Source organism: Triturus cristatus, chromosome 9 (assembly GCF_964204655.1).
Source record: "Triturus cristatus chromosome 9, aTriCri1.1, whole genome shotgun sequence".
Taxonomy (NCBI): Eukaryota; Metazoa; Chordata; class Amphibia; order Caudata; family Salamandridae; genus Triturus; species Triturus cristatus.
The window spans coordinates 914,717,981-914,733,567 of NC_140592.1; the positions used below are offsets into that span (position 1 = coordinate 914,717,981).

At 41.7% G+C, this 15,587-nt stretch overlaps 1 protein-coding gene across 3 annotated transcripts in view; it reads left to right on the forward strand.

The window, feature by feature from the left end:
* DICER1 (dicer 1, ribonuclease III) overlaps positions 1–15,587 on the forward strand; it is a 692,358-nt gene that overhangs the window by 69,371 nt on the left and 607,400 nt on the right. For 2 of the 3 annotated variants that reach the window (XM_085626459.1, XM_085626458.1), the window contains exon 1: positions 11,978–12,106. In XM_085626459.1, the coding sequence (XP_085482585.1) occupies positions 11,993–12,106 (114 nt within the window). In that variant the 5' untranslated portion in view covers positions 11,978–11,992. Of the gene's footprint in view, positions 1–11,922; positions 12,107–15,587 lie in introns of those variants that run through there. The other variant, XM_085626460.1, reaches the window with a different exon arrangement.

Genomic DNA, 15,587 nt, shown 5'->3' on the forward strand with positions numbered 1-15,587 from the left:
TAAAGTATAGTATTGTGGCTTTTTGTCATTTGTGGTCTTGTGATAAGTCTATATAAAGAATAATATTTTTTTTAATAAAACTGGTGTGGTGTCCATCTGTAGTGTTGTCACTGAGTTACTGTATGTGTTCACAAATGCTTTACACACTGCCTCTGAGATAAGCCTGCCTGCTCGTGAGAAGCTACCAACGGGGTGAGCAGGGGTTATTTTAGGAGTGTACCCCCTTACCCTGACTAGACGCAAGTGTCCCTATTTGGTCAAAGATACCTACCTCTGCCAACTAGAGACCCCAAATCTAACAGAAAGCTTAAAGTAAAAGTAATGGAAAGTATGTGTTATTAATGTTTTTAAATAATAGTATTTATTACCTCAAACTGTGTTTTTGCTATCTGATTTATCAAATTGTCATTCTCGAGATTGATTTTGCTATTTTGAAATTGCTTGTTTATTGCATCAATGTTGCATGTTTGTATTATGTTTAGTGTTCTTTCTGAATACTGTTTGTAGTGTATCTGTCAATATAGTGTTTTTGTAAAAATTCTGTCTGTATGTAAATCTCCCTTAAAATTAACCACTCAACGCTATTGAACCTCGATATAGAGCTCAGTATTCATCTGCAATATAACAAGCAAGGGTTCAATACCATTTTACAAAAAAAACCTCTTTTCTTGCACCTTTCCTATCAGAGAGATTTTCTTTTCAAATTAGTTTTCTTCCTGTTACCCCTTTTTCTTTTTTTAGGGAATATATAATAACACCAACGAACTTAAAGTGTTAACATAGACCGCATTAGCACCATTTGATTCTTTTCTACTTTTAAATTAAAAAAAAAAACACAAAAAAACCGACAGTGTGGTAATAACATTCCGGAGTCTTATTACAGGGCATCCAATGTAATGAGGCATGTTACAAGCTTAGAAGCAATCACAAGATATAAAATATGCGTAGCACATTCTTTGCTTTTATTACAGGGGTCACAAACGAGAAACAGCGAGCTTAGCAGGCACTAGGCAATTTTATAATAAGTACATTTTAGATTAGGTTTCATAACAGTCCTGTACAGGAAGAAAACATATAGTAAGGAACAAGATCATGTTCTAGTGTTACGTTATATACCAATAGGTGAGTGAGGGTCAGTCCTCTGCCAGTTGAATTCACAATGTTACCTAGGTGGGACAACCAACAAGATGATTGCAGGTAAGTTGAGGCAGTAATGAACAATAGATTTGTAGGGAGCAAAAGAGTTGAGAATATAGTGGAGTGGCCGACAATGCCCTGTCTTAGGCGGGAGTGTATTGTGTTTAACTTGTTATTGAAAGTCATGTACAACTGCCTTCCAGCCTTGAGACAAAGGATGTTTGCATACCTTCAGGCTCTTTCCATTCTTCATGCCTTGCTCTCCTCACTCAAAGTCACTAGTGATTGACTGCTGGTGGATATGTGCGGTGGTACGCTAGCCTTCATGTTATGTGTGATATCTTGCTTCATAAGTACTAAAGAAAGATACAGCAACTTAGCTGTGAGTTTGGTTTTACTGGTGCAAGGGAATGCTCCCAATCCACACATTTACCAATTATGTAAGACTGCACACCCTGTGACCTGTGCAATCCATGTGATAATCAGTGTCCAAAAGTTATATTGAGATGGGCACAAGTATATTATATGCAATAAATCACCACTATCCGTATTGCGCATGGGCAACAGGCGCTGGCCCCTGGAAAAAATTCAAAAGATTTTGGCTGAAGAAAGGTATGCCCTCTGACATATGTAAAACTGAATAAGTTTAAGCTTAGCATTCTGAGAGATTGTTTCTTGATAATCCAGTATTCACCCTCAAATTTTAGGTCTCGCCTTGCTATCGCGTAAGCGATTGCAAAGCGAGACTATAGAATACAGGTTTCAAAAGTGCTCCCAAAAAGCGGATTGCATGGCTAGCACGCGCACAATCACGCGCATCGTGCCGCCATGCAATCCGCCTTTTGGGAGCACTTCAAAGGGTCCGCTCCCCCGCCCCCAAGCGCGCGCGCGCCACGCTCCGCCGGGCTTGTTTTTCTTTTTTTTTTTTTTTAACTTCAAGCGCTAGGCGCGCGTGCGGCCAATGCTTGTTGGATTTGTCAACCTGCCGTGTTTTGACATCGTCTTGTCTTCTCCTCGTTGTCTCTACTGAAGGCTGTCCCCCTAAGTGTCCACCTACTTCACAGGAAAGGTAACAGACCTCTTCTAAATTTTTACTTCCATACAATATATTCCTACCTAAACAGATCTACAAACATCACTGCATTACAAACTGCACACACAATACACGTCATGCAAAGGCCCACAACATTGAAATCTCTCGTCATCCTTTGCAGCAGCCTAGACTCCTTACAAAAGATTTTTTTATCCCAACTTTGAAGCCACATGTTGTAATATGCTTCCCAACTGCCTTTATAAAATGCCTGGCGTGCACACAGGACTACACTGCCAGGCACAGCGCTGCCGACTGCCTGCCTTCCTGTCCACACACTGTTACCCCGTGCTGCAGCCACAGGACAGTGGCTACATTCCCTGCATCTGCTCCACAACACGTTGTTCCTGCCATGGGGGTTCCCACAGCCGGGTGCAATTAATAAGTACAGGGACCCAAAGGCATGTGGCATCGCAGAACGGACGTGGTACAGGTAATCTTAATGTGTTTTACTTTTATATAGCGCAAACTTAACCCGAAGATATCAAAGCGCTTTAAATCAGCACCAATTGCATTACAGTTAGACACAAGCTTAGCATGAAAGAGAGTAGGCATGCACAGTGGGGCAGAGGGGGGAGCGACGGCGTTTATAAAGTATGTAAACCACAGTGCATGTTTGGTGAATTACATAACACTGCGCAGCCTAAAGGTGGGATGCCGGGCAGGGCTTGTACTAGGTTCCCTGGTTCTATAGTGCACCACTTGAAGTGCAGGAGTGTAATGCAGTTAAATCCCTCCACAGAGGCTTGACAAGGTCCTCGGGAATTTATTTATAAAGGGCTGCCTTTTCTGGTCTTCACAGCTGCCCCGGCCGTGGACTGACTCTGGTTTTTGTTTGTCCTATCTCACACGCAATGTAACACTTTGAAACAGGATGTGAAAACCAGACCCGCGCAGCTGTGTTGATAAGCTGTTGACGATAAGCTTATCTCGCTCGAGCATCGGCTTGTTCTTGTTGTGGATAGTTGTATTGGAGACTGTGCAATGCCAATAAAAACGTTTTAAATGGTACTTCTCTTCTGGTTACAAAAAGAGAACACGAACTAGGCAGGCAACTGAAACCAAGCGCGCGCGCCATGCTCCGCCGGGCTTGTTGTGGATAGTTGTATTGGAGACTGCAATGCCAATAAAAACGTTTTAAATGGTACTTCTCTTCTGGTTACAAAAAGAGAACACGAACTAGGCAGGCAACTGAAACCGTCCAACCAAAAACAACTGTTCAGGCTCTTTGCTGTGATCAGCCAATCGGGAGGTGGGTTACATCTCCACTTTCCCCCGAACGGTTCCAGCCCGAGCTGGTCCTGCAAGAAAACGTTTGCGATGCTGCTAGCTGATGTGTGTAAACAGTGGCAGCTGCGCTCAGTGGGAGGGGTGCTCGCGGCCCTGTGGGAGTGGTCTCGAGCTTTTTTCTCACTCGCTCGTACTTTATTCATTCCTCCCGGGGAGCGGTGCAAGTAACAGCTCCCACCTCTCCGGACACTTCCACCGGCACCACCTCAGGCTTGGGTGTGAGGCTACCCTCCCCCACCAACTCGGGAGATTTATTGGTTGACTAAATAGACATCTTTGTTAGGTCTTGCCTTGCTATCGCGTAAGCGATCGCAAAGCGAGACTATAGGGGCTTTTAAAAGTGCTCCCAAAAAGCGGATTGCATGGCTAGCACGCGCACAATCACGCGCATTGTGCCGCCATGCAATCCGCTTTTTGGGAGCACTTCAAAGGGTCCGCTCCCCCGCCCCCAAGCGTGCGCGCGCCACGCTCTGCCAGGCTTGTCTCTTGATTGAAATCATCTGGTTTCACTTCCCTGACAAATGTATTGGGATACCCCACCCACCCCACCTTCCATAGCCCTCCCTCCGACCCCACTCTGCTTTTGTGCTCAGGCAGCTTAGCAAGGTTGTGAAAGAAAGAGCCGGTTAACAATGACTAGCTGCGTAATTCTGTGCAATGAATTGCTGAAAAAAGATCACAACGTTGTAGTTCCTTGGGTCTCAACCAGGCAGTGCACGCCGCCTCCACAACGCGGAACCGAAGCACCGCCCATCCTTCCAACCAGCTACCTCCACTGTTCCCTGCAAATGCTCACTCCTCCCCGGCCAACAGCACGCCCTCATCCCTCCTTCTCCACTCCGCAATACCCCGACGAGGACCGCCCCAGCACTTGCGCTCCCCCTCCCCACGCCATCCACCACACCCGTGAGTACTCACTCCCCACCGGACCCCACGCAGCTCACCCACGAGCCTCGACAGCAACGCACCCCCAACCACAATGAACATAGCCTACCCCGCACCCTCCAGCCGCCTGTCCCCGACCACATAAACTTCTTGGCCCGCTTCTCCTCCCTGCCTTCCCCCCCACCAAGCGGCGTTCAGTTGCAGCACCTCGCACCAACCCTCAGCCGGGAGCCTCCGGTCTCCACGCTCAGGCAATGGAATTAAGGAACTACTTAAAAAAATATAAAGTCTCCCATTCAGTTTCAACAAGAAAATGATAACATACTACCTGGCAGCTCAAAGTTGTTTTTTTCATAGCAACATAGTTTGATTAAATAAAACGCTATTTGCATTTGTTTAAGGCAATTCAATAAATAACATTCCGAGCTTACAAATAAAAAAAAAACTACTACTGCAGACATATTGAGGGACAGTTCCCTGTCGCCCAGGACTTTAAGTGCGATTTAAAAACTGGGAGCTCTAAGGGGCGTGGCCGATGTAATTAAGGGCGGGGCTTCAAACGCGTGATTAAAACACGTAAACTAAAAATCTGTGTTTCGCATAGTGTGCGATACTACTGGTATTTTGCTATTTCTGCTAGGCAGCCATATATATAATACAACTACTAACATTACACCTACAATAAACTAGGACTATTAACTTTGTCAATCGTTCTTAGATGCACATGCTAAATAAACAACCACTTTGGCTTCCTTATATATAATATTGCAAATGCTTCAGTTGTGAATTTATGAGACAGTGAAAGAACTAAAACGAGTCCCGGGAACATTGATCCTCACGCAAGATTGCTACCAAGCGTTGCTTTTTTTTTTTTTTTTTTTTTTTTAATGTAAGTGAGTGAAAGGGAGCACTGGACACGGTTTAACCTGGGAGCACATGACTCGCAGTGGCCCAAGCTTCCCACTTAAAGCACCAGTACCTGCAAAAACCCACCCAGGAAAAATAAGCATTGGCAGTGCCAATAGGTCTCACCTGTGGGAGAGCTATAGGCTATGTACATTTACTTTATTAGTTTTGTACACCTGATTAGCTGCTGTGCAGCATGGCTGTAAGTTAGAAAAACAACAAGCATTTGCAATGCAATAGGTCTCGCAATTATGCAAGTTTGAGTTATTGGCACTGTAAATGACAATGCCTCTTATTTATGTTTTTGTTTGTAAAACATAAATAAAACACATTGTCAATTACAATGCCAATAGCTCAAACTCCCGTAAATGCGAGACCTATTGCATTGCAAATGCTTGTTGTTATGGAGTACTGTTGTACATGGCCCTTTCTGCAGAATCATCCCCAGACTTTATGCCTTCACCCTCCTGTTTGCTGAAAGAGTTATTGTTGACTTTTAGGACTCTGCAAACTTTACTACTGCTAACCAGTGCTAAAGTGCTTTTGCTCTCTCCTGAAAACATGGTAGAAGTGGCTTACACCCAATTGGCCTATTTAATTTAGTAAAATGGCACTACCTGTGCCCAGGGCCTGTAAATTACATGCTACTAGTGGGGGCCTGCAGCACTGTTTGTGCCACCCACTTAAGTAGTAAACAATTTATGGAAATCAGTTTTCTGTAAATATTTGTCATTTGCACATCACCAAGTAAAGTATTCTGATCTGCTTTGCTCTTATTTAAGTCTTTGTTTGTATCGTACTTCTCAATTACAAAAACAATTGCTTTCGTAATTCCTGATATATTTTGAAATATGTGTACTATTCCTTTACAAGCTATTTAATTGTTTTTTGGAAAAAAAAGACCATCTTACAACCATTGTTTCACAATTGCTGAATGGCAGCTCACTTGTCAAAAACATCTAACTGTAGCAAGAGAAAGAAAAATAAACTCAGTTTTCCAAGTAGCAATTAGTCAAAAGGCAAACTGACATTTGACCTCTTTTCTTGAATAGACTGCAAATGTGTTAAGATCAAAACAAGATTTAAAGGCTCCTTTTTTTGCTCATTTACTTCCTGAACGAACAGAACACCTGGTCCTTTACAGATGATGTTCACTCGCCAGAACGGACCATTAGGCTCCAAAAATAGTTAGCGCAACTTGATAAAATATGACTCGCCATTGTGCGTGGTGAGTGGATATTTCGAGGCCTGACAACAGATAACGAGGTTGATGTGGAGGGACCTCCTGAGCATGCCTGGATAATAGCTCTGAGATGCAGCAGTCCACCCTACTGGCCCTAGAGAAGGGAGGCAAGATGAGGTAACCCCAACCCCCCCATGAAAGAAACACTTGACCTCACCCCTGAAAAGTACAGGCAGAATTTTAGGGACAGCCAGAAGCTGTCCCAGCAGTGTTTGATTCCTTTTTCAAGGCACTGGATGGTTGGTTGAAGGGCAGTGAGGTGAATGATTACAAAGAGCTCTGATCTTTATGCAATAGAGCACATGTTCAGTAATTTTTTTTCCAGATCTGCGTCGAGACCTGATTGATAGTAAGCTCTCTGGTCCTAGGGAGCTTGCTACAGAGGCGGACCACTGGCTCAGCACCAGGGTCCATAAGAAGGTACCTGGAAGTAACTCCAATAAAGGTGGTTCAAGTTTACCCCAGAGTGAGGGGGAGGTTAAAAGTGACCTAAACAAGTCCCAGAATAAGGAGGGAGGAAATGGTTCCCATGCCTCTTCTGAGAGACTGAGAGGAGGTTCTTGTGGGCGGTGGTCCTGGGTGCCCCCTTTCCAAACCCGTTGCTATGATTGTTCGCAGCTAGGACACAAGCTGGGGCACTCTGTCCTAAGAAACAACCCACTGGTGAAGAAAGGGAATTCGTTCCTCCAGCCCCGAATTATCTTAGGCAGTCCTTCTGTCGGAAGTCGTTATTTATTCCTGCGTAGTATCCGGTACTCCTGGCGTCCTCCAAACGAAAAGCAGAATTCCCTTTGTGACTGTCCAATACAGAAATAAGAAGAACATGCTTTCGTGTGTCGATATGGTGGCAGTTTAAGATTATGAATAAAAGCGGAGGCCGTTTCCTGATGTGAATAACACGTTTACAGAACTACAAATGAGTGGATAAGATTATGTTAATAGACCAGATTGTTCTAGGGAAGGAATAGCCTTAAATCAAACAAACTAAAGAGAAGTAAGGATATGATATAAGAGGTGTGATATAATGGCAACCAAACAGTGCCAATTATAGGAGAGACACATCTTGGATCTTGAAAAAGATGGAATATTGAATAAAGCCATCGAAACGCGCCGATGCTGAAATCAACATAATCCGTTGGAAGAGGTTCTCCTAATGAGATAGAATTATATAAAAGGCTTAGGACGAACTATTGAGAAAAGAACTCTGTGAGAACGGATGTGTTAATTAATGACAAAAAATATTGTCTTCTTTTGTCTCTGTCATTTGTTTGTTGCAGTTAGGTGTCTCAACAGAGGAGGTCATTATCAAGTGTATGTGAAACGTGCGTTACATGTATTGTGTTTTAGGATATTAGACAGTTCTATGTCTATTTTTAATTGCATTGGTAATGTGTTTGTAATAAACTATATGTAAATATTTTGGAAACATAGTCATTATTATGGTCTTTTGAAGTTGTGGTTTACTCTCTAACACATGGGCTCAAAATTTGGGGTGTGAACAGGACAGAACTTAATCGTTTAATTATTGCCAAGGGATAATAAATTCTCTCTACCTTTTTGCAGTTTAAAACTGCCATTTCAACCTGGCAAAATAAACCTTTTGTCAGGACCAAATCCGCCTTTTTAATGCAAATAAGTCACTACTCGGGTGGGCCATAAACAATCCACAGGGCAGGGAGCTATGTATTTAAAAAGTTGGACATGTACTTCTAAGTTTTACATAGTTTTACAAAATTCTTAAAATGGTCTTTCACTATTGACATGTCTGCCTCTCCTATTGGATAACATTGGAGTGAGCTTTTTACATTTAATAAGCTGTAACTTCCAAATGGGAACAGGTAACCAGTTCATGTTTGGTGTCTTTCGACTTGTAATGGAAAATCGTCTCTTATGGTAAATCCGGATTTTAGATTAGTTTTGAAAATGCCACATTTAGAAGGTTGACATTTTCCTGCCTTAGCCATTTAGTTCCTGCAGCCTGTCCCTGCAACATATGACTGGGTGTAGCTGTCAGTTGGGCTTTGTGTATTCCTCCTAGACAGCCACAGACAATAGAGGGTTTAGATGTGCCTAAATGGGCCATCAGTGGCAGGATGGGAGGGCAAAATAAGGCACAGCACTACTTACGCTTGAATAGGCTGTGTCCTGCCTCCATACAAACTGCTTCATACCCCCGTAGTTAGTCTCTAGCCAGGGCAGGGGAAGCAGTTAACCAGTGAACTTCAAAGGGAAACCTCTAGAACCTTCTCCCACTTCAAAGAAGGCACCTGGTATAAATATTGGACCTCAGACACAAACTCTTCAGTACACTTCTGGCCCTGGGGAGATTCTGCCAGGAAGGACTGCGTAGGGTGCGCAGTTCCTCCTGTACCGAAGGAGTCCTAGTTAGCAAGAAGCAAAGCGCAATAAGGCTACAACTGTGCAGCCCTGGGTGGCTCAGTAACTCTCTGAGGCAGCACAACCTGTGATATGCTCCCTCAGAGATGGACGTGCCGGGGCTTTCGCAGCCTTTTAATCTCTAGGCAGCAGCTAGTAGTCTAAATGGGCAAGCGTGATGTTCAGCAGTGGCGAGGGAGACCTTCATCAGCATTGTCCATGAGTTGGGGGAGGCACAAGTACACCCAGTACAGTGTCTCCTGGAGCAAGTTGGTTTGTGTTCTACTACCAGACAGGATGTGTCCGGTCCATGGAGTGGAGGGGGGTAGGAACTAGCAGCGCTGCTCCCCTGGGCAGCCCTTAGTGCAGAGGTGCTGTATGTTATGTGAGCCAGGACCCCTAGCTCCTGCACCAGTCAGTCGGGCATACTTAGCCGGGGGGTGGGTGGGGGGTGGCAACAGCATTCAACTTCCCCCAGTCAGGGGAAAGGCACCATTTAACAAGGATGCATCATGGGCAACTACTCCTCGGCAAACACCATCACCATGGCTCCACTTCCGACGCCAACTTGCGGTCTGGCTTCCAGCAGTTTTAGGAGTCTGTCTGCGCCCTCCCCAGCTTTTGAGGATCACGCAAGGGCGGTAGCAGGCTGGAAAACAAGGGCCTGACTTCCACAATCGGCACAGGAGGATTCCTGGCAGTAGATGGATGGTACCCGTTAAACAGAGTAAACAACACATTAATAGGGCTCCGATGGCGGAGTGGCTTGGTTATGTGGCCCTTACTATAGCAGGTGTAGTGACTCCTTTCTGCTTTTAAATTTATAATTTTCTCAGGTTCATGTATTAACAATAAAATGTAAAATGGCTGCCCACACAGGTGGTAGTTTCTTTACCTAATTCTTTCCTGTTAAGTAAAACAATATATTGGCATTGTATAACAACTGGATCTTAACATCAACAAGGACCATATGTTTACTGATAACTTTGTTTCTACTTTTATGCTGTGTGATATGTACTGAATCCAACACAGACTTAAAGAAACAATCATTTCATAGATTTTCAGCCATTTATTCAGGACCGTGCAGTATTTTTATGGCTATCAAATGATGTATAACAAATTATTTTTCCATGTAGATTGAAGTTTTAAGCACCTTTTTGATCCATATGAGTATATGTTTTAAGCAGGGCCACTGGAAGTATGTGATTCTATGGCCGCAGCATTTTCCACATAATTATAGATGGTCGTATTTGACACACAATCCATCATTTGGTGACTGATCTGCAGATTTAAAATGTTTCTAGCTCAAAAGGCGCAAAGTTATTAAAAACATGTTCTCGCTCAATGGAAAGACCTTCTCAAAAGTTGACTGACCATCTTACTTTTGCTTATTAATGTATTTGGTTGTTAAACTGGTACTTATTCGGGGAAATCTGTGCCTCGACAATGTTACCACGAGTAAAAAGTCCAAATAATTATGTAAAACTGTCGCAAAATGTGCTGTTACTCTGCATAATTTGACTTTCCTTTCCCCATAATTCTGTCAACTGTGCCACAGAGGAATTGTGTTAGATGACTGTTTGAGTTGGACCTTTCAATTTGGTTGAAACGAAATGACTTTGATATATTTTTCCGTCCATCGAAAGCCTAAGACAGTTAGGGCGTAACATTTATTTTACGAGCAATGATACATTTGTGATCTTGTATTTAAATGCCCATTTACAGTTGATAAGGCCACTCGACTCGCAACAATAAATCCTTATGTACCTTAAAATGAATGTAGCAACATGTATTATGTTTATTAGCTTTACTAATTATGAGAACATTCTATAAAACGAACACAATTCTGTCCTGCAATTGATCGTTGATGTATGCTAGACTCTTTGTACTATGTTGACAAAAGGTTTAAATACATTTTCTTTTTTCTGGCAGCGGCGTAACACTAAATATATCCGACTAAGGACTGTTTTTAATCCGAAACTCATTCCAGAGCCGTTCTACAGCTCCGTTTCTGTTCTTGATGTTAAAACATTTTGTGGGTAATATGGACGACCCCCCCCCCCTCGCACGCCCCTCCATTTGGGGCACGAGGATTTGCATAATCCAACAGCCACTTTGCCCATATCTCACTGAGCACTAGCTCAAGATGAAGACTCCGCCTTATGGCGTGCTTTCGGAAATAAATATGTATATATTTATCATTGACATAAAGCATTTGCTTGACATTCATACTTTATTGCTGTTGTAATACTTGTTTTGTACTTTACCTAGACTTGCTCCATGCACCTCTCTTGAGATAAGCTTTGGATGCACATCCACATCTACGCAGAGAGTCAAGGAGGCTTGGGTGAGGTCAACTTTCTGTTGTTGACTAGACATTTGAGAGCCTCTTACCAGGAACCCTTAACTTTCTCTCTTAGATAGCTCAGTGGCTCTAGTCACTGTGTGCCCTGGAGATCCTATCAGCAAAGTGTGCCCGACTGACTGTTTAACAAAATGTATTTTGGCATGTTGCATGCCCACTTAGTTGTTTGGGAAAGCTCTACGGCCATCCCTTTTTGTTCAAATAAAAATACTACTTTATTTGCTCAGAGAATTAAAACAATAAGTGCACAAACATTATAAAATGCTAATTATTAGTAAATGTTGTTGGAATCCTCAAGATATATAAACCATGTCATAGGGAACCTTATTCATAGCATTCCACTTCTCACACTAAATACATGATGACAAGGAAAATACAATTTGAAAATTGTGTCTACGTTATGGGGCATTGTGGTTATGGGGTCGATGTCTCACAAGTACAACATTGGTTTTCTATGTGAAATAAACGTTATTTTATAACTACTTAACTAGTGAAAAATGTATGTTAAGTTAAATAAACATGTTATGAGAAACCTTTCACTTCACATACAGCAAGCACAACCCAACTAAGTTTACACTTGTTTGTTTTACTTGAACCATGACCAACATGGGTTTGGATTTTTCTTTACAGTGATGAACAGAAATGGCAATGAAGGAAACCCTAGATGAATGAAAGATACCCATTTTGTAATCCCCTCAGCATGGCAGGACTGCAGCTCATGACCCCAGCTTCCTCACCAATGGGTCCTTTTTTTGGATTGCCATGGCAACAAGAAGCTATTCATGATGACATTTATACACCAAGGAAATATCAGGTACAACTGGGTTAATATTGGTAGTAAAAATGTTTGCAGTTTAGTAACTTGCTTTCCTAATTTGTCAGTTTATGTACATGCAGTTAAAACTTGATTTTATTTCATGCTGTTTTCATGTTTACAGAAATTAATACTGTCGTTTTACGGTACAGCGCACAATCAGTGTTGCAGGTTTCTGGTGTTCTGTGATGTCAATTTGAGTTCCTACATGGCATCAATTTAGAACTAAAGAAGAGGAGACCTAAGTAAAGAAATGGTGAAATACCCAAGTTACACTTGCTTAAATATGGAATGCAGTGGCACAAACCCATCTTCAGAAATCTTTTTTTTATGGCAAAGTGCTGTCTTTATGCTTTGTTTTTACAGGGTTCTGTTTCCCATTTGGGATACGTTCCTTATCAGTTGGAAGAGGCTTTATGCCTTTCATGCGCTGCCACTAATGCTCTTTAACATTTTCTGAAAGACCATGGAATGGCTGAAGATTCCAGTGGATCTCAGGTAGTCCTACACAATTTCAATCTAGAACCTCTAGAAGCTTTTGCCAGAGTTCCCTATCTTATTTCTCATAAGAGGGGCTATGTTTGTTATGAGAGTTAACCCTGTCTCACTTTCTGATCTTGGCTGTCATATTTTTAAAGTTTGACCTACTGGTTATTGAAAGTGAGAAAATTACTCCTCAGTTGAGGAGCTTGTCACTGAGCTTCCGAATAGAAATGGAATTTCGTTTGAGGTTTTTTTTTTTTTTTTTGAAGTACTGACCAGGCCTTATATTCAGGACCATGTCATTTGATCTTATTTGGCATGGTTTAAGACCTACATTGATTTATTCCGATAAAAAGTGCTTATAATTACAGAAAGCTGTTGTTGAAAATCTATATGGATTATGATCGGTTTCTCAACGTGTAATCCTCTGTTATTTGGCCACCTCCAGTTGGGGATTTAAAGGTATCTTGTGGATCACAAGCATTATGAAACTTGGGCATATGGAAAAGTTACACTGATAACCTGGCAAACCGCTTTTCTGTAGGATCTTTAAGTTAGCTAAGGTGATAATTTAGTTAACATTCCTATTTTCATGAGAGCCATCAACGGCGTTTTACTGGAATACAGTTGTTAGAGGGACTCATCCCTCTTTTCTATTAAAGTTACTACCAGACTCCAACTTTGATGTCTGTCCATTCTTCCCCATAAATCCTCTATTGCGTGCCAAAAGAACCCTCTGTAATTCATGTTTTTTTAAATTAAGTACAATTATTTATTGGTGTTTTAGAATAAAGCATGGAGAAAAAACTGAAGTTAACAATGAGCAGCCATTGCATAGCAGGGGTGTTTAGGTTTGAAATTTGGATGTAAAATATAAGCTGTTACAGTAAATGAGTGTTCAGTGAGGTTTAAATAAAAAGCATAACTTCAGCTTCCACAAAATTAAATCTGGATGGAAATTGCACTTCCGTGGGTCCCATATCTTACTACGCTGCTTATATAGGCCTCTCTGTATCCGTTCGTGTCCTGCATCCATTCACACCAAAGGATAGTTGTGGCTTTCCATTTCTGAGCTATCTGATGTTGTGCTATCACCAAGCACTGTGTAACAAGACCATTATGTAATAGTCGGTGTCTGTGTTTTCAGATATATGGAGAAGTTTGCTTTGGGTATATAGGTTTGACCAGTTGAGCACTTGTGGTAGTGCATCAGAACGTCTTTCCAGAGCCCCTGAATAATCACCCCTCCTCCCCCTTAAGTTCATATGCCAAAAGGAAGCAAGAGCACTGTGATTGCTTGGGCATGCTGGGGAAGAATGTGAACTTTTTTGGCTGAGCAAGACTCTGGTATAATTAAACCTGTGGAGGTAATTGAATTGAATATGACGGTATTGGATGCATATGTTCATTCCCCAGGGGATATAAGAGTGCTTCGCCAATCCTCCTGAAACAAGCCACCTACCCCAGCCAGCTTTCCGCAATGCTATCCTAGCTTATTTTTTTAAATTTTGCTAAGGCACATTCAGCGTCTAAAAATTCTATATTCACTAAATGTGCTTCATTATGATGAAATATATTATATTTTATAAAAAAGGGGTTTTAAAATTAGATATTGAATCCTATAAAAATGTAGACAATCTAATAAAAAATGAACGTTAAAATGTTGATTCTTTAATCCACACATGCAGTTGTTCTCAGCATCCAGAAGTGTTACATTTCTCAAGCCTTGGGTACCACACATTCAAGGCAACCTGAAATTTTAATAATGATAGGCGTAGCTTGACATCAGCCAGTCAAATGTTTATTCGGAATTTCGTCCATAAAGCAATGCATAAAAAAGACAGTAGTGCAATATCCCAATAGTTAAGACCTTCATTGATAAAATGAACATTGTGTCATCTGCGAGCAGGTACCTGTTTGTGGTGGGGATATTGAGAGAAAACAAAGACCTGAAATTTTAGGCCATTTTGCACTAGACCTCTATGTTCTAACTAGTTTTATTTGCATTTGAAACAGTTTATTTGTTTTTATCGACGTATAGTTCTTATCATTCTTTGATAAATAGACCAATAGAGAGCACAGATGTGCACTTTACTAGGCCCACTATTGGAATGTTCATACAATGCCTTCTACATTTGTCTGAAAAATCCTGTTTTCTTTAGAGGACTAAAGCACTGTATTATGATTTTAACAGATAATATCTTGTATTAATGTGCCTTGTAAACCACTTGATGGTACTAGTATTTCTGCTTTCTATAGTTTTAGTATTTGTGGATCTGCGGGTCATACGACCCTCTGTTTTTATGGCGAAAGTGACTTTTATTTTAATGACCGTATTTATCTATGAATGTCTTAACTATTGTAATATTCGATTATTGTCTTTTTTTATGCATTGTTTTATGGATGCAATTCTGAATAAACTGCTGCAGGGATTCTGCTCTAGAATAGAACTATGCTTGGGACCATAGAACATTAGTATGTAGGGACTCAGTCACCATACCACCTTAGTATCTATGAGTCTGATCAGCCATCGTGCCTCACCTGCCCTCCTAACCTTACAAGAGAAACAAGTGAATTGACACCCCAGAACGCAACACTCTCGACCCTCTCAGAGATCGCTGAGACAGGACACACCCTTTCACTCTCCCACTTGTACTTGTCCACAATAGGATAACCAGGAGACATGAAAGAAGTTTAGAATATTTATTTAAACTATTGTGCTCTGAAATGCAGTATACGTGCCACAATTAGAAAACATACTAAAAATGCTGTTAGCATGGTTAATAATCCATATACCATGAAACGCCGTCATTTTATAGGACAGAGTAACCTCAACCCCCCCTCTCATGCTACTGAAGCTAAATGATTATATATGCAAGATCTCTGGGATAACTGGCAGACCTCGTACCTTAGCATTCACAGATGGACATTCTACCTTTCCAGCAGACGCAGTGCTGTTGCCCCGAGCTCCAGTTCCATGTGTGCGTTTTTGGCTCGT